Source organism: Patagioenas fasciata, chromosome 17 (assembly GCF_037038585.1).
Source record: "Patagioenas fasciata isolate bPatFas1 chromosome 17, bPatFas1.hap1, whole genome shotgun sequence".
NCBI classification, from domain to species: domain Eukaryota; kingdom Metazoa; phylum Chordata; class Aves; order Columbiformes; family Columbidae; genus Patagioenas; species Patagioenas fasciata.
Genome location: NC_092536.1, coordinates 14,700,120 through 14,722,693, shown reverse-complemented (window position 1 = coordinate 14,722,693; position 22,574 = coordinate 14,700,120). Strand labels below are relative to the sequence as shown.

The window sequence follows — 22,574 nt, the reverse complement described above, 5'->3', positions numbered from 1 at the left end:
CTGAGCCTTGAGCCCAACCTGGAGCCCAACCTGAGCCTGGTTACTAATGATCAGTATTTACCAATGATGGTCATAATTTATTAATAGTGATCGGTATTTATTAATAACAACCAGTATTTATTAATGATGGTTAGTATTTATTAATGACAATTAGTATTTATTAATAACCACCAGTATTTATTAATAACGGCCAGTATTTATTAATGGCGGTCAGTATTTCTTAATGACAATCAGTATTGATTAATGATGGTATTTATTAAGGATGATTATTATTTATTAATGATGATCAGTATTTGTTAATGGTGATCGGCATTTATTAATAATTTTTAGTATTTATTAATGACGATCAGTATTTATTAATGACCGTCACTATTAATGATGATCAGTATTGATTAATGATGGTGAGTATTTATTAATGATGATCAGTATTTATTAATAACAGTCAGTATTTATTAATGACAATCAGTATCGATTAATGATTGTGAGTATTTATTAATGATGATCAGTATTTATTAATGATGGTCAGTATTTATTAATAACGATCAGTATTTATTAGTGACGGTCACTATTTATTAATGACAATCAGTAATTATTAATGAGGGTCAGTATTTATTAATCCTTGCTATTTAACCCTTTTGGGTTGAAACCTTTGAGACCGAACGCCGATTGATTCCACCGGGCAAGCTCCACCTGCCTGGAGCTTCAGTGCCGACTACGCCATCTGTTCTAAAAGCGCCGCGGCTTTATCATGTTGATTTTTTTACCTATTTATCCTGATTTTTGTCACTTTAGCCACTTGGCGGCTGCTCCGGTTGAGGATGGCGGCGTCTCCATGTGCCGGAACCACGGGTGGTCGGTGGACGCCGAGAGGGGGCAGGTAACGGGCACCCGTGGGTGCTGCTCATTGAGCGGGGATCTGAGCGAAGGCGGCGAGGGGGACGGCGGTGCCGTCGAAGCCCTTTGCGGGGGTCGTTACCAAATTGTGCATAACTGGATGATTTGTGAAAGTCGCTGCCGATTGAGTGGAGACGACGGGGTGAGAAAACGAGAAATAGGGAATCGCTGCGGTGTAAAGATTCGCGTTGCGCGCTCCCGCCCGGTTTGGGTTGTGTTTAGCGTAGCGGGTTTTATTATCCTCGTTATATAATGAAGAAATAATTGGGAAGAGCAGTTTGCAAAGCGCTTTGATATCCTCCAGCGCCACCGACGCTCCCGGTTCCGTTTGTGCTCAGGTGCGCGACGCGGGCAATGCAAACACCGCGAAACCATCGTTGGGAGATGGAAACGGCGCCTCCGAACCCCCGACGCTGTCCGAAAACCCCCCTGGTGATCCCGGTGTTGGTTCCAGTGACAAGGAACGAGGTGGGTGAGGAGTACTTGGATGGTTGTGCGATGATTCGGCAACCGGCGGTGCCGGAGTTGCTCGCCGGAGCACCCGTGTGTGTGTCCCTGGCTGAACCAAGGGTGCTACGTGCCCCAAAACCCCCCAAATTACACCCAAATAACGCTATGGGGACGCGCTCGGCGGCCGCTACCCCAGGGACGGGCTCTGGGAGGCTCCAGGCTCCCGCTGGGTTATTGATCCGAAATACGGAACCCGGCGATCGCCTCGAGTTGGGTGAAAGGGAGGAAGCATCAGCAGGACCGGAGGGTCCCCAGACCCCTCATTTTGGGGTTCGCCGCTTGCTTTTGAGCCAAAAAAGGAGGAAAAGCAGATAAACGCCCGTGTGATTTTGTGCATTTTCCACCTTTAACCCTTTTCTTGTTCGATGTTGCCCAGCTCACCGAAAATGAGTCTCCGGATGGGAAGATCTCGCAGCAAAAGAGGCGACGGAGGCCGAAACCCCTCGTGATCCCGACACCGGGATTGAAGCGCTTTCAGCCGCCCCGCGGGGTTAATTCGGTGCGATGCGGATGTCCCCACGTAGCGCTTTGGGGGGAACACCCCGCTTTATGGTTGTGGTTTACGGGGGGTTTATCTCAACCCGGGCCGAGCGATCCCGGTGTAAAACCGCCCGGTGAACCCGGTTTGGGTTCGGCGTCCCCTCGCTGGTTTGTGGTGACAAACGCAGAGCTTGTGCTCCCCAAAAACCCCTAAAATGGGTGATTTTGTGGAATATGGGATGGAAACAACCCCCCAGCGTTTTGCTGCGATATCGGGTGTAAAAACCACCCGAGTGCTGCGATCGACTGCAAAACCCCATTGGGATGATCCATCAGCGACCGATTTCACCAAAACGATGGGAATTGGGACAATTTGTGGTTGTGACGCCGAGGAACGGTCTCGGCACGATGATTTTGATCCTGAGAGTTGCTTTTCCCCTCTATTTCTCAATATCCCGCAGGCAGAATGGACGGCGACTTGGGATTGTGCCTGGTGAAGGACGCCCCCAAAATCAGCGTCCGGCCGTGAGTCCCCAAACCACCAAAAACGGGCGCAAAACGGGTGCGTCGCGCTTTTCCTGCCCCTCGTTTGGCCCGCCAGGACCCATTGACGTCCATTCCGAACGGAACACGAGGCGCTGATGTCACCGGCGGCGCTGATGTCGCGGCGGAACCCCGGCAACGGTTTGTTGTTCCGAGCCCTCGCAGGGTGTCTCTCCCACTCTGCCGCGTCTTGGAGCGAATCCCTGTGGTTTTCGGCCGAACCGCGCGGTTTCGGTGCCGATCGGAGCACGATGATGCCGTGAGCGCTCAGAACGCCCCCGTCCCCCCCGCCGCGCCGCCGCGGTCCCCGTCACCGCCTCCCGTCCCCTCTCCAGGCAGATCAACGTGGGGAGCGGCTTCCAGGCGGAGCTGCCGGCCCTGCGCGACCCAGCGCAGGCGCAGCAGGACGAGGAGCGCGCGGAGCTGGTCTGGAAGCCCTGGGGGGACATGGACACCGACCCGCAGGCGCCCGACCCAGGTATCCCACGCATTGGGTGCCTGGCCCACCCCACCTGGGCCCCGGGGGGGTCGTCGCTGCTCTTGGGGCTCCCAACGCTGCCTTTTGGGTAGAAATAGTGACGTTTTTCCGTGTGTTTCTTGCTCTCCGCTCCACCTGGTTGGCTCGTTTTCCGCTGTCCCGTATCGCACCTTTTGTCCCCAAAACCCAACTTTTCCTTCTCGTATCGTACCCATTATCATGTCGCACCTTTTCTTGACCAACCCCAACGTTTCCATTGTCCTATCGCACCTTTTCTTGACAAAACCCAACTTTTCCTTGTTGTAGCGCGTCTTTTCTTGACATAAACCCAACTTTTCCTTCTCGTATCGTACCCATTGTTGTATCGCACCTTTTCTTGACGAAACCTGACGTTTCCATTGTCCTATCGCATCTTTTCTCAACAAAACCCAACTTTTCCTTGTCCTATCGCATTTTTTCTCAACAAAACCCAACTTTTCCTTGTCTTATCACGTCTTTTCTTGACAGAACCCAACGTTTCTGTTGTCCTATCGCGTCTTTTCTTGATATACACCCAACTTTTCCTTGTCCTATTGGTTCTTATCTTGACCAACTCCAACTTTTCCTTGACCTATCGTGTCTTTTCTTGACAAAAGCCAACTTTTCCTTATCCTATTGTCTTTTCTTGACATAAACCCAACTTTTCCTTGTCCTATTGCGTCTTATCTTGACCAACTCCAACTTTTCCTTGTCCTATCGCATCTTTTCTCAACCAAACCCAACTTTTCCTTGTCCTATCGTGTCTTTTCTTGACATAAACCCAACTTTTGCTTGTCCTATCGTGTCTTTTCTTGACAAAACCCAACGTTTCCATTGTCCTATCACGTCTTTTCTCAACAAAACCCAACTTTTCCTTGTCCTATCACACCTTTTCTTGACAAACCCCAACATTTCCTTTATCATATCGCATCTTTTCTTGACCGACTCCAACTTTTCCTTGAATCGTACCCATTGTCGTATCACGCTTTTCCTTGAAAAACCCCAGCTTTTCCTTGTTGGATCCCATATTTCCACCCCCAAACCCCAACACCCCCATGTCACATCCCCCTTTCCCCAAACCCCAACACCCCCATGTCACATCCCCCTTTCCCCCCAACACCCCCATGTCACATCCCCCTTTCCCCAAACCCCAACACCCCCATGTCACATCCCCCTTTCCCCCAACACCCCCATGTCACATCCCCCTTTCCCCAAACCCCAACACCCCCATGTCACATCCCCCTTTCCCCCAACACCCCCATGTCACATCCCCCTTTCCCCCCCAAACCCCAACACCCCCATGTCACATCCCCCTTTCCCCCAACACCCCCATGTCACATCCCCCTTTCCCCAAACCCCAACACCCCCATGTCACATCCCCCTTTCCCCCAACACCCCCATGTCACATCCCCCTTTCCCCCCCAAACCCCAACATCCCCACCTCATATCACCCCATTTCCCCCCCGAACCCCAACATCCCCATGTCCCATCAGCCCGTTTCCCCCACCCCGTGTCGGTTGCAGTGTTGACCCTGCTGTCCATGGCGAGCTCCAGCACCGTCCCCGGAAGCTCCAGCGCCGTCCCCGGGAGCTCCAGTGCCCTCCCTGGGAGCTCCAGTGCCGTCCCTGGGAGCTCCAGCACCGTCCCCGGAAGCTCCAGCGCCGTCCCCGGGAGCTCCAGCGCCGTCCCCGGGAGCTCCAGCACCATCCCTGGGAGCTCCAGCACCATCCCCGGGAGCTCCAGTGCTGTCCCCGGGAGCTCCAGTGCCATCCTCGGGAGCTCCAGTGCCATCCCTGGGAGCTCCAGCTCCATCCCTGGGAGCTCCAGCGCCATCCCCAGGAGCTCCAGCGCCATCCCTGGGAGCTCCAGTGCCGTCCCTGGGAGCTCCAGTGCCATCCCTGGGAGCTCCAGTGCCGTCCCCGGGAGCTCCAGTGCCGTCCCCGGGAGCTCCAGTGCCATCCCTGGGAGCTCCAGTGCCATCCCCGGGAGCTCCAGTGCCATCCCCGGGAGCTCCAGTGCCATCCCTGGGAGCTCCAGTGCCATCCCTGGAAACTCCAGCGCCATCCCTGGGAGCTCCAGTGCCGTCCCTGGGAGCTCCAGCGCTGTCCCCGGCGCCGTCCTTAACCTGGAGCTGGCCCTGCACTGCCTGCACGCAGCGCGCGGCGACCTGATGGTGAGTGACCCCAAAACCCCCAATATCACCCCAACCCCCCCGATATCACCCCAACCCCCCCGATATCACCCCAGACCCCCCGATATCACCCCAAAACCCCCTGATATCACCCCCAAAAGCCCCAATATCACCCCCATGCCCCCGATATCACTCCAAAAGCCCCGATATCACCCCAAAACCGCTGATATTTCCCCAAAACACCCTGGTATTTCCCCAAATCCCCGATATCTCCCCAAACCCCCCGATATCACCCCAAAACCCCGATATCACCCCAAAACCTCTCGATATCACCCCAAAACCCCTGATATCTCCCCAAAACCCCCCGATATCACCCCCAAACCCCGATATCTCCCCAAAACACCCCGATATCACCCCCAAAAGCCCCTGGTATCTCCCCAAAACCCCCGATATCTCCCAAAACCCCTTGATATCACCCCAAAAGCCCCCGATATCACCCCAACCCCCCCGATATCACCCCAAACCCCCCTGATATCTCCCCAAAACCCCTTGATATCACCCCAGAACCCCCCGATATCACCCCAAAATCCCCGATATCTCCCCAAAACCCCCCAATATCACCTCAAAATCTCCCGATATCACCCCAAACCCCCCTGATATCACCCCAAACCCCCTTGATATCTCCCCAGAACCCGCTGATATCACCCCAAACCCCTCCGGTATCTCCCCAAACCCCCCGATATCACCCCAAAACCCCCTGATATCACCCCAAACCCCCTTGATACCTCCCCAGAACCCCTTGATATCTCCCCAGAACCCGCTGATATCATCCCAAACCACCCCGGTATCTCCCCAAAACCCCCTGATATCTCCCCAAACCCCCCGATATCTCCCCAAAACCCCCTGATATCACTCCAAAACCCCCCGATATCTCCCCCAAACCCCCGATATCTCCCCCAAACCCCCGATATCTCCCCAAAAGCCCCGATATCTCCCCAAAAGCCCCCGATATCACCTCAAAATCTCCCGATATCACCCCAAACCCCCTTGATATCTCCCCAAAACCCCTTGATATCTCCCCAGAACCCCCTGATATTACCCCAAAACCCCCCGATATCTCCCCAAAACCCCCCTATATCACCCCAAACCCTCCCGATATCACCCCAAACCCCCCGATATCTCCCCAAAACCCCTGATATCACCCCAAAACCCCCCCGATATGACCCCAAATCCCCATGATACCACCCCAAAACCCCCCAATATCACCCCAAAGCCCCCTGATATCACCCCCAAAAGCCACAGTATCACCCCCATGCCCTCGATATCACTCCAAAACCCCCGATATCACCCCAAACCCCCCAATATCTCCCCCAAGCCCCCCGATATCACCCTAAAACCCCCTGATATCTCCCCAAAACCCCCTGATATCACCCCAGAACCCCCCGATATCACCCCAAAAGCCCCAATATCACCCCCATGCCCCCGATATCTCCCCAAACCCCCCGATATCACCTCAAAATCTCCCGATATCACCCAAAACTCCCCCGATATCACCCCAAACCCCCTTGATATCTCCCCAAAACCCCTTGATAACTCTCCAGAACCCCCTGATATCACCCCAAAAGCCCCCGGTATCTCCCCAAACCCCCCGATGTCACCCCAAAACCCCCTGATATCACCCCAAAATCCCCTGATATCTCCCCAAAACCCCCGATATCTCCCCAAACCCCCCTGATATCACCCCAAAACCTCCTGATATCTCCCCAAAACCCCTTGATACCAGCCCAGAACCCCCTAATATCACCCCCAAACCCACCGATATCATCCCCAAAAGCCCCAGTATCACCCCCATGCCCCCGATATCACCCCAAACCCCCCGATATCACCCCAAAACCCCCTGATATCTCCCCAGAAACCCCAGATATCACCCCAAAACCCCCTGATATCTCCCCAAATCCCATTGATATCACCCCAAAGCCCCCCGATATCTCCCCAAAGCCCCCCGATATTACCCCAAAACCCCCCGATATCACCCCAAATCCCGCTGATATCTCCCCAAAACACCCCGATATCTCCCCAAAACACCCTGGTATCTGCCCAAATCCCCTTGATATCACCCCAGAACCCCTTGATATCACCCCAAAACCCCCCGATATCACCTCAAAATCTCCCGATATCACCCCAAACCCCCCGATATCACCCCAAAACCTCCCGATATCTCCCCAAACCCCCTGATATCACCCCAAAGCCCCCGATATCACCCCAAAACCCCTTGTTATCACCCCAGAACCCCCCGATATCACCCCCAAGCCACCCGGTATCACCCCCAAAAGCCCCAATATCACCCCCATGCCCCCGATATCTCCCCAAAACCCCCCGATATCTCCCCAAAACACCTTGATATCACCCCAAAACCCCCTGATATCTCCCCAAATCCCCTGATATCTCCCCAAATCCCCTGATATCACCCCAAAACCCCTCGATATCACCCCAAAACCCCCTGATATCTCCCCAAAACCCCTCGATATCTCTTCAAAACCCCCTGATATCTCCCCAATGCCCCTCAATGTTACCCCAAAACCCCCGATATCACCCCAAAACCCCCCGATATCTCCCCAAAACACCCCGATATCTCCCCAAAACACCTCGATATCACCCCAAACCCCCCAATATCAGCCCAAAACCCCCTGATATCTCCTCAAATCCCCTGATATCACCCCAGAACCCCTCGATATCACCCCAAACCCCCTGATATCTCCCCAAAACCCCTTGATATCACCTCAGAACCCCCTGATTTCACACCAAACCCCCCGATATCACCCCAAACCCCCCAATATCTCCCCAAAGCCCCCTGATATCACCCCCAAACCTCCTGATATCTCCCCAAAACCCCCCGATATCTCCCCAAGCCCCCCGATACCTCCCCAAACCCCCCGATATCTCCCCAAAACCCCCCCGATATCACCCAAAACCCCCAAAATCACAACTTGGGGCGTCCTGCTCCGAATGGAAGGGGAACCCCGAGCCTCTTCCTCTTGCAGAAGGCGCTGGAGATGCTGCTTTCGGGGGGGCCCCCCAAGTCCGAATCGGACCCTCTGGCCAATTATCATTACGCAGGTAAACGAGGAACGGGGCCCATTCCCCCCCAGGACACAAACAGACACCACGATACCCTTTCCACGCCGATTTAAACATCTTGGGGTGCCGATAACGACCCCCCCGCCCCGTTTGCTAATTGCGTTCCCCGTAACGAACCCGCTCATTGCCCCGCAGGCTCGGACACGTGGACGCCATTGGAGCAGCAGCTTTTCCACCGTGCTTTTGCCACCCACAAGAAGGACTTTTATCGCATCCACAAGAAGGTAAATCCCCCAAAATCATCCGTTTTTAACCCAAAAAGCTGCATTTTTGAGTCACGCATCGAACTCCTCTTCTTCAAAAAGTCATTTTCCTGCTTAACGCTGCAAAAAAGGCACCGGAATGAGACAAAACGAGGCGTAAATGTGATTTACCGCGGTGTTTCCATCCTAAACAGCCCCTATCCCCTCGCTTAGGTCCAGACTAAGACTGTGGCCCAGTGTGTTGAATATTACTACATCTGGAAGAAAACGACCAAACTCAAGTCCTACCGAGCAAAAGGGACGGGCAAAAAAGCCAAGAGAAACAAGGAAAAGGCCGAGGAGAAGGTAGAAAACGCGTTTACGCGGAATTTGCGCCGCGGGAAAACCGCCTTGAGGCCAAAAAAGCGGCTTTTTGGGCCCGAAATGGGCTTGATTGGCTGCAGGTTGATTGCAGTGATTCCAGGTATTAACGATCCTGGTGGGGTTTAAATGGTTTGGGGGATATTCTGTGGTTTTGGCTTCGCCGCCGAAGGGAATTGCTGTGCGTTCCCTGCCAAAAAGCGGTGGTTTGTGTCACAAAAAGAGCCGGTTTTGGCTATTTTAGCCTCACCTGGCTGAGTTGTCTCTATGGGCTGTTCCATAGGGTCTTGTTTCCAAGCTGGTTTATTCTCAGCGCTCTCGACCGTTGGTGAAAGGGGGGAATGAGGGGAATCTCTGCTTTCCAGGCCACTTTCCAGCCCCCGAAGAAGAAGCCCCGTCCCTCGCCCGAGGAAAGGGCCAAAATGAAGCAGCAAATGGCCCAAAATGAGGGCGCCGGGGAGTCCTTTCCATGCACTGAGTGCGGCAGGTGAGTTGTTGCTTATTTGGGGATAAAGAGGTTAAAAGGTGTTAAAACCACCCGGTGTGAAGCCGAGAAACGGCGCCGGACCCGCGCCAAAACGCACCCAGAGAGGGTGAAGCCAAAAAGCACTAAAACCTGGGTTTTCCGCCCCGTTTCCAGGGCGTTTGCCACGATGCGGGGCAAGAACGCACACATGAGGTGGCACCGGGCGCGGGAGCTGCAGGTGGGGACCGAGCTGACCCCAAAGGGCTTGGAAATTGAGGAGAAAGCAGCTGAAATGGTGACTGTGGTGACGGAGCCGCAGACGGGGACCAAGCCACACCTGAAATGTGTGAAAATTGAGGAGAAACCAGCTGAAATGGTGACTGTGGCGCTGGAGCCGCAGGCTGAGACCAAGCTGCCCCTAAAGTGCTTCAAAATTGAGGAGGAACCAGGCAAAATGGTGATTGCAGGACCAGAGCCGCAAGCCAGGACTGAGCCACCACCAAAATACCTGAAATTTGAGGACAAACCAACCGAAATGGAGATTGCGGTGCCGGAGCCGCAGGCCAAGACTGAGCCACCCCCGAAGTGCCTGAAAATTGAGGACAAACCAGCTGAAATGGTGATTTTGGCACCGGTGCCGGAGCTGCAGATGGGGACCGAGCCACCCCCAAAATACTTGGAAATTGAGAACAAACCAGCCAAAATGGGGATTGTGGCACCAGAGCCGCAGGCTGGGACTGAGCCGCCCCCAAAGTGCCTGAATATTGAGGAAAACCCAGCTGAAATTGTGATTATGGCACCGGAGCCACAGGTGGGGACTGAGCCGCCCCCAAAATGCGTTAAAATTGAGGACAGACCAGCCAAAATGGGGATTTTGGCACCGGTGCTGGAGCTGCAGATGGGGACTGAGCCACCCCCAAAATACTTGGAAGTTGAAGACAAACCAGCTGAAATGGCGATGCCGGTGCCGGAGCCGCAAGCCGGGACCGAGCCGCCTCCAAATTGCCTGGAAATGGAGGAGAAAGCAGCTGAAAAGGCGATTGCGGAGCCGGAGCTGCAGGCCGGGACGGAGCAGCCCCTGAAGTGTGCGAAAATTGAGGACAAACCACCTGAAATGGAGATTGCGGCACCGGAGCTGGAGGCTGAGACCAAGCCACCACCAGAATACCTGAAAATAGAGGAGAAAGCAGCTGAAATGGTGATTTTGACACCGGAGCTGCAGGCCGGGACTAAGCCACCACCAAAATACTTGGAAATTGAGAACAAACCAGCTGAAATGGTGATGCCGGTGCCGGAGCTGCAGGCTGAGACCGAGCCACCCTCAAAGTGCCTGAAAATAGAGGAGGAAGCAGCTGAAATGGTGATTGTGGTGACGGAGCCGCAGGCTGGGACTGAGCCACCACCAAACTGCTTGGAAATTGAGGAAAAACCAGCCGAAATGGAGATTGTGGTGACGGAGCCGCAGGTGGGGACTGAGCCACCCCCAAAATACTTGGAAATTGAGGAGAAAGGAGGCGAAATGGTGATTGTGCCACCAGCACCAGAGCCACAGGCCGGGACTGAGCCGACCCCAAAGGGCTTTCAAATTGAGGAGAAACCAACTGAAATGGAGATTCCGGAGCCGGATCCGCAAGCCGGGACTGAGCTGCCCCCAAAGTGCCTGAATATAGAGGAGAAAGCAGCTGAAATGGTGATTGTGGCACCGGAGCTGCAGGTGGGGACCGAGCCACCCCCAAAATGCTTTGAAATCAAGGAGAAACCAGGTGAAATGGCGATGCCGGAGCTGCAGGTCGGGACTGAGCCACCCCTGAAACGCTTAAGAATTGAGGAGGAACCAGCTGAAATTGTGATTGTGGCGCTGGAGCCGCAGGCCGGGACTGAGCCACCCCTGAAGCCTTTGGAGATCGAGGACAAACCAGCCGAAATGGTGAATATGGAGCCAGAGCCGCAGGCCAGGATGAAGCCGCCCCCAAAGTGTGTGAAAATTGAAGAGAAACCAGCCGAAATGGAGATTGTGGAGCCGGAGCCGCAGGTCGGGACCGAGCTGCCCATAAAGCGCTTCAAAATTGAGGAGAAACCAGCGGAAATGGTGATGCCGGAGCCAGAGCTGCAGGCTGAGACCGAACCACCACCAAAATACCTGAAAATGGAGGAGGAACCAGCTGAAACGGTGATTGAGGCGCCAGAGCCGCAGGCTGGGACTGAGCCGCCCCTGAAGGGCTTTAAAATTGATGAGGAACCAACCAAAACAGTGATTGCAGCGCCGGAGCCGGAGGCCGGTACCGAGCCGCCCCCAAAGCGCTTTAAAATGGAGGAGAAACCAACTGAAATGGTGATTGTGGCACCGGTGCCGGAGCCGCAGGATGAGACTGAGATGCCCCCAAAATGCTTGAAGATTGAGGAGGAACCAGCTGAAATGGCGATTCCGGAGCCAGAGCTGCAGGCCGGGACTGAGCCACCACCAAAATACTTGGAAATTGAGGAGGAACCAGCTGAAATTGTGATGGCGGTGCCGGAGCTGCAGACCGGGACCGAGACACCACCAAAGTGCCTGAAAATAGAGGAGGAACCAGCTAAAATGGAGATTGTGGTGACAGAGCCACAGGACGGGACCGAGCCACCCCCAAAATACTTGGAAATTGAAGACCAACCAGCTGAAATGGCGATTGTGGCGCCGGCACCGGAGCCACAGGCCGGGACTGAGCCGACCCCAAAGGGCTTTCAAATTGAGGAAAAAACAGCTCAAATGGTGATTGCGGAGCCAGAGCTGCAGGCAGGGACCGAGCCCCCCCAAAAATGCTTTCAAACTGAGGAGAAAGCAGCCGAAATGGCGATGCTGGAGCCGCAGGCTGAGACCGAGCCACCCTCAAAGTGCCTGAATATTGAGGAGGAACCAGCTGAAATGGAGATTGTGGTGCCGGCACCGGAGCCGCAAGCTGGGACCGAGCCACCCCCGAACCCTTTGAAGATTGAGGATAAACCAGCCAAAATGGTGATTGTGGCGCAAGAGCCGCAGGCTGAGACCGAGCTGCCCCTAAAGTGCTGCAAAATTGAGAAGAAACCAGCTGAAATGGCGATGCCGGAGCCGGAGCCGCAGGCCGGGACCGAGCCACCCCTGAAGCGCTTGAGAATTGAAGAGGAACCAGCCAAAATGGTGATCCCGGAGCCGCAGGCCGGGACCGAGCCGCCCCTGAAACGTCCTAAAATTGAGGAGAAACCAGTTGAAATGGCGATTGTGGCGCTGGTGCCGGAGCCGCAGGCCGGGACCAAGCAGCCCCCAAAACGCTGGAGAATTGAGGACAAACCATCCGAAATGGCGATGCCGGAGCCGCAAGCCGGGACCGAGCCACCCCCGAAGCGCCTTAAAATTGAGGAACCAGCCGAAGTGGGGATCGCGGCGCCGGAGCAGCGCCCGGGGTAGGTTTGCGCCCTCAGGAAACCCCCCGCGCCGAAACCACCGTCGGCTTTCCCACCGGACGGCGCATCCAGAGGGGGATTTTTGGGGAGAAAAGGGGTGAATCTGCGCGTTGTGTTTGAAGAAGCGACCACGGGGGGTTTGGTTTCTCGGCACCGGGTCTGATGGGAAGAGCTGGTGCCCGATCGTCATCTCCGGCACCAGGGGGCGCATGAAACGGGGCCGGAACTGGGCTGAAATCCTGTGAGATTGGGAAAAAACGCCACTGTGAGATCAACGGGCAGCGGCTGCTCGTGGTGGGAAGAACCGGAAAGGGAAATGGTGGCAAAATGGTGCCGTAAAGCGCCCCGATCTGAGCCGAGAAACAGGGGTTTTGGTGTTTTTCTTTCTATTTAACGCGCTTTCTACTTTGCTTAATAAATTGGGTTCTGGAATGAGTTGAAGTTCGTTAATGCAGCGATTTGTGACAACGGGGAGGTTGAGTTGTTTGATTAATGAAATGTTAATTAAGGGTCTTGTCACACCAGGAGGGACGGAAGGGGGATTTATTTTGGGAGGTCTTGAGATTTACTGCTGTCACGATACCGGGGCCGTCGGTGCCACCCATCGCGCTACCAGGACCATCATTGCTGCCCATCACGATACTGGGGCCGTCGTCACTGCTGTTGTGACGATACCAGCGCTGTTGTTGCCACCTGTCGCGATACCAGGACCATCAGTGCTCCCTATTGTGATACCAGGGCTGTCGGTGCCACCCATCGCGATACCGGGGCTGTTGGTGCCACCCATCGCGATACTGGGGCCGTCGGTGCCACCCATCGCGATACCGGGGCCATTGTCGCTGCCCATCGCGATACCGGTGCTGTCGGTGCTGCCGTGACGATACCGGGACCGTCGGTGCTGCCCATCACGATACTGGAGCTGTTGGTTCTGCCCATCACGATACCAGGGCCCCTGTCACTGCCCATCATGATACCGGGCCGTTGTGATACCGGGGCCGTTGTCGCTGCCCATCGCGATACCGGTGCTGTCGGTGCTGCCGTCGCGATACCGGGACCGTCGGTGCTGCCCATCACGATACTGGAGCTGTTGGTTCTGCCCATCACGATACCAGGGCCCCTGTCACTGCCCATCACGATACCAGGGCCCCTGTCACTGCCCATCACAATATCAGGGCCGTCGGTGCTGCCGTCGCGATACCGGCTCCATCACTGCTGCCCGTCGCGATACCGGGGCTGTCGGTGCTGCTGTCGCGATACCGGGGCTGTCGGTGCTGCTGTCGCGATACCGGGGCTGTTGTCGCTGCCCAACGGTGAGAGGAAAGCTGCGCTTGGAAGGGATTTCCTGTCCAGAGTCCTCATCGTCTTGGCCATGCACAGCACAGTGAGATGTTCCCCATCGGAACAGAAACGGTAACTGGGGTCTGTGGAGAGCGCAGGGGGTAAAAGGGGTCTGGGAGGAAACTCTGCCTGAGGAAAAGTGAGACATCCCTTTTCCCTCTGTTTTAGAAACCCCAGCCAACTCGAGAGCATCTTGGGAGGGGTCGAGGTGCACTTACCCACAGAGGACACAGCAGCTGGAGGAAGCCAGGAGAGATCGGCGTGGAGAGGACAAGCGCAAGGAGGCTGCAAAAGGGAGAGGAAAGAAATCAGTGCCGCGGCCACTGCTGTTGCTGGGATGGGAGACGTGAGGGCCTGGGGAGCTGCGGTGGGGCAGCCGGGGCTGGCAGAGCAGCCCCACGCACCCCTCAGTAGGATGGGAATGAAGAATATGAGGAGCAAAAGTAAGAAAACTCATGGGCTAAGATAAAAAAACACAAGTGAGATAAGTAATTGAAAGAGGAAGAGAGAATAAAACGCAAGGCGTGATGCAAAGACTCGTGGGCTCCCACAAGCACAGGGAGATCCCGCAGACCCCGAGCGATGGCTGCCCTGCAACCCCCTTCCCTCCCTTCTTACTGATGAGCACCATGTTAGGGTGCTGTCGGTGCCACCCATCGCGATACCGGGGCTGTCGGTGCCACCCATCGCGATACCGGGGCTGTCGGTGCCACCCATCGCAATACCGGGGCCGTCGGTGCCACCCATCGCGATACCAGGGCCGTCGGTGCCACCCATCGCGATACCGGGGCCGTCGGTGCCACCCATCGCGATACCGGGGCTGTCGGTGCCACCCATCGCGATACCGGGGCTGTCGGTGCCACCCATCGCAATACCGGGGCTGTCGGTGCCACCCATCGCGATACCGGGGCCGTCGGTGCCACCCATCGCGATACTGGGGCCATCGTCACTGCTGTTGTGACAATACCAGCGCTGTTGTTGCCACCTGTCACGATACAGGACCATCAGTGCTCCCTATTGCAATACTGAGGCTGTCAGTGCCAACCATCGCGATACCGGGGCCGTCGGTGCCACCCATCGCAATACTGGGGCCGTCGTCACTGCTGTTGTGACAATACCAGCGCTGTTGTTGCCACCTGTCACGATACCAGGACCATCAGTGCTCCCTATTGCAATACCGGGGCTGTCGGTGCCACCCATCGCGATACCGGGGCCGTCGGTGCCACCCATCGCGATACCAGGACCATCATTGCTGCCCATCACGATACTGGGGCCGTCGTCACTGCTGTTGTGACAATACCAGCGCTGTTGTTGCCACCTGTCGCGATACCAGGACCATCAGTGCTCCCTATTGCAATACTGAGGCTGTCAGTGCCAACCATCGCGATACCGGGGCCGTCGGTGCCACCCATCGCGATACCAGGACCATCATTGCTGCCCATCACGATACTGGGGCCGTCGTCACTGCTGTTGTGACGATACCAGCGCTGTTGTTGCCACCTGTCGCGATACCAGGACCATCAGTGCTCCCTATTGCGATACTGGGGCCGTCGGTGCCACCCATCGCGATACCGGGGCTGTTGGTGCCACCCATCGCGATACCGGGGCTGTCGGTGCCACCCATCGCGATAGCGGGGCTGTCGGTGCCAACCATCGCGATACCGGGGCTGTCGGTGCCACCCATCGCGATACCGGGGCTGTCGGTGCCACCCATCGCGATACCGGGGCGATACCGGCCCCTCCTGGGGCAGCAGGGGTCCAGTACCAGTACGGTTTGGGGGTGGACCCGCTGGAAAGCAGCTCTGCGAGAAGGACTTGGGAGTTCTGGGTGACATCAGGTTGGCCACAAGTCACCAATGTGTCCTTGTGGTCACGAGGCCGAGGGTACCTGGGGGATATTTATTAAGAAGAGTGTGAGCAGCAGGTGAGAGAGGTGAATCCTCCCCCTCTGCTCCACCCTGGGGAAGCTGCATCTGCAGTTCTGGGTCCAGTTCTGGGCTCCCCAGTTGAAGAAGGACAAGGAGTTACTGGAGGGAGTCCAGTGGAGGGACACAGAGATGCTGAGGGGTCTGGAGCATCATTCTGATCAGGAGAGACTGAGAGAGATGGGGCTGTTGAGCTGGAGAAGAGAAGCTGAGAGGGATGTGATCAATGGGATCAATATCTCAGGTGGGTGTCAGGATGGAGCAGACTCTGTTCAGTGGTGCCCAGCGCCGGGGTGAGGGGCATCGGGCACAGACTGAAACACAGGAGGCTCCATCTGAACACAAGCAGAAATTTGTTTGCTGGGAGGTGCCAGAGCCCGGCCCAGGCTGCCCAGAGCGGGTGTGGAGTCTCCTTCTGTGAGACATTCAGACCCCTGGGATCCTGTGTGATCTGCTCTGGGACCCCGCGGGAGCAGGGGGGTTGGACTGGATGATCTGCAGAGGTCCCTTCATCCCAAACCAGAATGGGGTTCTGAGGGAAGGGGAGGGAAGGAAGGGGAGGGAAGGAAGGGGAGGGAAGGAAGGGGAGGGAAGGAAGGGGAGGGAAGGAAGGGGAGGGAAGGAAGGGGAGGGAAGGAAGGGGAGAGAAGAGAAGCCTCCGGGGAGACCCCATTGTGTCCCACGTTGGGCACATCTCCAGGACCGCCACGGCAACGCGTTTTCAGCCCACTTGGTCCTGTCCTGAGAATTCAGATTTGCAGTTGACAGGACAGAACTAACTCCATCAGCTCAGCCAAGAAATAGATTCATTTTATGAATATACAGAATTCTATATGAATATATAGAATATGTGAATATGGATATATATTAATTACATATGGAGGAGAGGAGGAGATGGAAAGGGAGAGGGAGATGGAGAGAGGATGATGAAGACAGGAGGGAAGATGGGATCAAAAAACAGAAAGGAGAGAGGAAGAAAGAAGAGATGACAGCAGTGAAAGAGACTTGAGAGGGGTATAAGGCAGAAAAAGGGGAAATGATGAAGGAAAGGAAGAGGGGAGGAAATGAGAAAAAAGATACCTGTATGGGAGGAGCAGCAGGGGAGGATGAGACGCTTGCCCAGCAGCATCATGAGGCTGTGACCAGCACGGCACCAGGACCCAGGGGCTCCTCAGGGCTCCGTGCCGGCCTGTCCAGGAGAGCAGCGAGCGCCTGCTGGCCGCGTCCTGCCCGCTGGCTCCGTCCTGCCCAGTGTTCCTGAACCACGTTCTCCAGCCGCCTGACACGAGCTGGGCGATCAGCGGGGCGGGAGGTGCTGGTGATGAAGGAGAAGGTGCGGAGCACAGCCGGGAGGAAGCTTGGGGGAAGCCGGATGTGGCATCTCGGGGCTGTCATCGTGTTTTCGGGATCTTTTCCTTCCCACGTGCCCTCGATCACCTCTTTGCCCCAGGAACCGTCGTCCACCTCGCGCTGGGGGACATCAGTGGCCGTTCTCTCCCTTCCCTCGGGCGCCTTCCTCCCAGCGAGTGACGAAGAGGATCAGCAGCAGCACGGTCCTTGACTCTTGGCCCCATTTCCCACGGGATCCAGCCTTCCCTTTCCGTTTTCCCTCGGCTCCCATCACGGCCGTGACCAACCCAGAGGTGTCGATCGTCTGGTGCCCTGCAGCAAAACGGCCGGGAAGGGACGAGGGACATCAGGCGCATGAAGGTGGTTTCCACAGCTTCCCCTTGCGCCAGAGCTGGGACGGTATCAGTGTCTGGAGTTACTTTTGCTTTCTCGGAGAGAATGCGGACAATGAGACGTCGACATCAACACCTCGTGAATGCGTTGAGCTTTCTGTATCGCTTTACTCAGCGTGACCGCAGATAAGGGCAGCAGCGAACAGTCACTGAAGCTTAAAGAACGTTTTTAAAATAAGCAGCAAGGCCTCACATTTGTTCTGAAGCTTTTATTTTCAGGGTATAACACTGTTCAAGGGTCACTTCGGAATGACTGAGAAGCTGCAGAGGACTCAAGGGCCCATCTCAAGATGCACCAACGTCCAGGTAAAACATTTGGTTTGGAACGAAGAACAGAAATGGTTTCCTTCTCCCTTCTTCCCTCCAACAGAGCAGAGGCCACAAGCGAGGCCCCCGCTGAGCCGAGACGTGATCCACGTAATCCTGCGGCTTTCGAGCGGGGCTGTTCCGACGGGACACAGGGTGCTGGTTTCCAGCTGCAGGAGGGAGGTTCAGGGGGGACATGAGGAAGGAACTGAAACCAATCGTTGGTTCACTGCTTTAGGCCCTGCTGAACGGAGCCTCTGAGAAGGAGCTGGGGCTGAGCTGGGGCTGTGAAACAGAGGGAAAAGGGATGTTTCACTCTTCCCCTCACAAAGTTCCCCGCCAGCCTCCAAATTCTTTTTGATCTCAGGGACCCCCCAGGGATCCCAGAAACCACTGAGACCCCCCCAGACCCACTCGCAGGAACCCCTGGGACCCCCCCAAACCCAGGTTTCCCCCTTTCTCCCCTGCAGCCCCCCAGGGACCTCACAACCCACCCAGGACCCCTGAGGGGCAGCTGCATGGGGGGGGGGCTCTGACACCCCAAAAGTGATGGGGCGCCTGGGGTGATGTGGACCCCCCTGTGGTGGCTTTGGGGTCCCCGAGTTGCCGTCCCCCCCACTTTAGAGCTTTTGTACAAATTGTCTCTATATTCGTAGCTGGGGGAAAAAGCGGCCCCTCCCCAGTGCTGCTCCCACAAACCTGGGGGGGCCTGGGCGGGTCCTCTGGGTCCCCCCCACTGGCACGGGGGGAAAGGAAAGGATTTAGCACAGAAATCACAGTATCACAGTATCACGGTGTGTTTGGGACTGGAAGGGACCTCGAAAGCTCATCCAGTGCAATCCCCTGCTGGAGCAGGAACGCCCAGGAGAGGTCGCACAGGAACATGTCCAGGGGGGTTTGAATGTCTGCAGGGAAGGAGACCCCACAGCCCCCTGGGCAGCCTGGGCCAGGCTCTGTTACCCTCACTGGGAAGAAGTTCTTTCTCAAATTTAAGTGGAACCTCTTGTGTTCCAGCTTGATCCCATTGCCCCTCGTCCTATCATTGTTTGCCACCGAGAAGAGCCTGGCTCCATCCTCCTGGCACTCACCCTTTATATATTTATAAATATTAATGAGGTCACCTCTCAGTCTCCTCCAAACTAAAGAGCCCAGCTCCCTCAGCCTTTCCTCACACGGGAGATGCTCCACTCCCTTCAGCATCTTTGTTGCCCTGCGCTGGACTCTCTCCAGCAGTTCCCTGTCCTTCTGGAGCTGAGGGGCCACAACTGGACACAATATTCCAGGTGTGGTCTCCCCAGGGCAGAGCAGAGGGGCAGGAGAACCTCTCTGACCTACTGACCGCCCCCTTCTAACCCACCCCAGGTACCATTGGCTTCCTGGCCCCAAGGGCCCAGTGCTGGCTCATGCTCACCCTGCTGTCCCCAGGACCCCCAGGTCCCTTTCCCCTACCCTGCTCTCTAACAGCTCATTCCCAGCCTATACTGACCCTGGGGTTGTTCCTGCCCAGGTGCAGCACTCTGCACTTCCCCTTGTTAAATCTCACCAGGTTATCCCCCCCCAGCTCTCCAGCCTGTCCAGGTCTCTGATGGCAGCACAGCTTCCAGGGTCACCCACTCCTCCCAGCTTGGTGTCCCCAGCAAACCTGCTGACAGTCACTCAATTCCCTCATCCGAATCGTTAATAAATATATTGAATAATATTGGCCCCTGAGGCCCTGCACTGGATCCAGGCCTCAACCGGACTCTGCCCATTGACCACCACTCTCTGGCTTCTCCATCTCAGCCAGTTTGCACCCCCCACTCCCCATTGCCCAGAGCACCCCTCCCCAGCTCAGCTGTGCGGATGCTGTGCAGACGGTGTCAGAGGCTTTGCTGAAGCCCAGGGAGCCCACACCCACCGCCCGCCCCCTCCATCCACCCGGGTACGTTCCCATGAACGGCGACGGGGTTGGTGGGGATGAACTGAGCTGAGCCCGAAATCAAGAGATTGAGCCACGCGCTCAGAGCGATATCGGCTGTTCAACCGCTCAGTCACCGCATTTTTAAACTACAGAATGTAGATCACAGGGTTTTAATTATGGGAAATATTTAACTGTTTAATGATGGATTTTTAATGCGGACAGGGACCAATGCAGTGGGGTTTAAGCACCACTGCCTCTGACGGACGTTTAATCCCAAGAAATTTAATGGGAAATTAATTTAATTTGAAATGTTCTTTATCAAACTGTTCAGGTCACTTCTGAGATACAAAAAGTTTTTAAAGCAAAACATTAATCCCAGTAAATTTCCAACAACGCTCCCTTCCGTGAAACCAAAATTCAACAAAAACCTCAACGAAACTTCAACATTTGTTGGTTTTTAGTTAACGTTCAAATGTCGCGTTTAATGTTACACATTTAATTTATACACTGGAGGCCTCGGTGCGGGGGAACTGGGGGGAGGGTGTGTTAAAGGGACATTGGGGGGCACATTTGGGGCTGTTTTGGGGTCAAAAAGGGGGATTGAGGTTCAGGGGGACTTGAGGGAGTCGCGGGGGGCGCAGACCGATCGGGGGGGCGGGGGGAGCCCCGCAGGGGGATTTGCTGGGGGGAGGCAGGGTCAGCAGGGCCTCCCCTCCCCCGCAAAGGGACTCAGGGCCCCCCAAACCTGGTCCCTCCTGCCGGCTGCACCCCAACCCCCACAGCTCCCCTGCACCCCCAGACCCGCCCCGCGCCCCCCACAACCCCCGCACCAACGAAACCCGTCCCCGCCGCTCACCCGGGACGGAACTGGCGGCGATCGCGGTCCCAGCGCGGTGTGAGGAGGATTTTCAACCGCGGAACTGCGGGGGCGACCAGCGGGACCCCCCCACTGCCGCCCGGGGGCAACACGGCGACCGCCCGGGGGCAACACGGCGACCGCCCGGCCCCGGCCAGCGGGGCCGCAGCCCCGGGCCCCCCGCCCGCCCCCGCAGCCGCTGCAGCCGCAGGACCCGCCCGTGGCAGCGGCGCTCCGGCGGCAGGAGGGGACGAACCGCCACGGCCGGGCCGCTGCTCCCGGGGCGGGCTGCATGGTCACGCCCCCGGCACCGCCATTGGCCACACAGCCGGCCCGTCACCGTCCCTCGCACCCGTCCCGAGCCGCCATTGGCCTGGAGGCGGCCTCCTGATGCCCATTGGCTGTGCCGCTTCCAGCGGGAAGTCCCTCCCCTTCCCGACACGGCTCCGCGCCTGCGCAGTGCAGCCCCCGCGCAGCCCCGCGATGGCGCCGTCGCCCCTTGCGGGCTCTCGCTGCTGTTTAATCCAATTCTTTAATTGTGTTCTTTAAACGCGGGTTCATGAGAGCACAAGCGAAACAGCGCTGGGTGCGCGGGGGATTCGCTCGGCCCAACACGCACACCTTTAACAACAGGAAGTGTGTTAATTACAGTAAGTGTTCATAATGACCCCAGAACTGTGCATGTCCATGAGGTGATCTCAGAACCGTTTCCACAGCCCTGAGCCCCCTGTTCTCCTGCGCAGTGGCACTGGGTGTATTTGAGGAGGGGTCCTTGGGGTCTTTGGATGAAGGCTCCTCAGCCTCCTCACAGTGGGCTTTGCCCCTTTGGCTCATTGTGAGGAGCTGGTGGGACCCAAGCGGCCAAGGCGGCTGAACCCGGCCTGGCGCCCCCTTTTTGCTGGAAATCTTGGCGATCTCATCTCCTCAAGGTTGCAGCTGGTGCCGTGAAACTTCTGATCTCGGCATTTGATGAAGTTCAGCCGCAGGTGTTAGTGACGGGATCGGTTTTACAAGGTGTTCCCTTCTGGAACAGGTATGGGATGGGCCTTGGCTGGCTCTGCCCTGGGTACCACTGATCTGTTACAGTTGGATGCCTGGGTATCACTGATCTGTTACAGTTGGATGCCTGGGTATCACTGATCTGTTACAGTTGGATCCCTGGGTGTCACTGATCTGTTACAGTTGGATCCCTGGGTATCACTGATCTGTTACAGTTGGATCCCTGGGTATCACTGACCTGTTACAGTTGGATCCCTGGGTATCACTGATCTGTTACAGCTGGATCCCTGGGTATCACTGACCTGTTACAGTTGGATCCCAGGGTATCACTGACCTGTTACAGCTGGATCCCTGGGTATCACTGACCTGTTACAGTTGGATCCCTGGGTATCACTGATCTGTTACGGTTGGATCCCTGGGTATCACTGACCTGTTACGGTTGGATCCCTGGGTATCACTGACCTGTTACGGTTGGATCCCTGTGTATTACTGACCTGTTACAGTTGGATCCCTGGGTATCACTGACCTGTTACGGTTGGATCCCTGGGTGTCACTGACCTGTTACGGTTGGATCCCTGGGTGTCACTGATCTGTTACAGTTGGATCCCTGGGTGTCACTGATCTGTTACGGTTGCATCCCTGGGTGTCACTGATCTGTTACGGTTGGATCCCTGGGTATCACTGACCTGTTACGGTTGGATCCCTGGGTATCACTGACCTGTTACGGTTGGATCCCTGGGTATCACTGACCTGTTACGGTTGGATCCCTGGGTGTCACTGATCTGTTACGGTTGGATCCCTGGGTATCACTGATCTGTTACGGTTGGATCCCTGGGTATCACTGACCTGTTACGGTTGGATCCCTGGGTA

General features: G+C 56.1%; 1 protein-coding gene and 1 long non-coding RNA gene across 2 annotated transcripts; one reads left to right on the top strand and one right to left on the bottom strand.

The window, feature by feature from the left end:
* Positions 1 to 2,145: 2,145 nt before the first annotated feature.
* On the top strand, positions 2,146 to 13,079 carry LOC139829255 (uncharacterized). The gene is made up of 8 exons (XM_071815879.1): positions 2,146 to 2,686; positions 2,763 to 2,921; positions 4,982 to 5,096; positions 8,096 to 8,171; positions 8,328 to 8,416; positions 8,609 to 8,740; positions 9,121 to 9,242; positions 9,396 to 13,079. The coding sequence occupies exons 1-8, from the start codon at positions 2,526 to 2,528 to the stop codon at positions 12,640 to 12,642; spliced, it is 4,101 nt and encodes a 1,366-aa protein (XP_071671980.1). The 5' UTR covers positions 2,146 to 2,525; the 3' UTR covers positions 12,643 to 13,079.
* Positions 13,080 to 15,671: 2,592 nt separating this feature from the next.
* On the bottom strand, positions 15,672 to 20,884 carry LOC139829280 (uncharacterized). The gene is made up of 3 exons (XR_011741703.1): positions 20,706 to 20,884; positions 16,982 to 18,234; positions 15,672 to 15,864 (listed from the first exon to the last, which is right to left on the bottom strand). It is a non-coding gene; the product is annotated as an uncharacterized lncRNA (long non-coding RNA).
* Between the last annotated feature and the right edge of the window lie 1,690 nt (positions 20,885 to 22,574).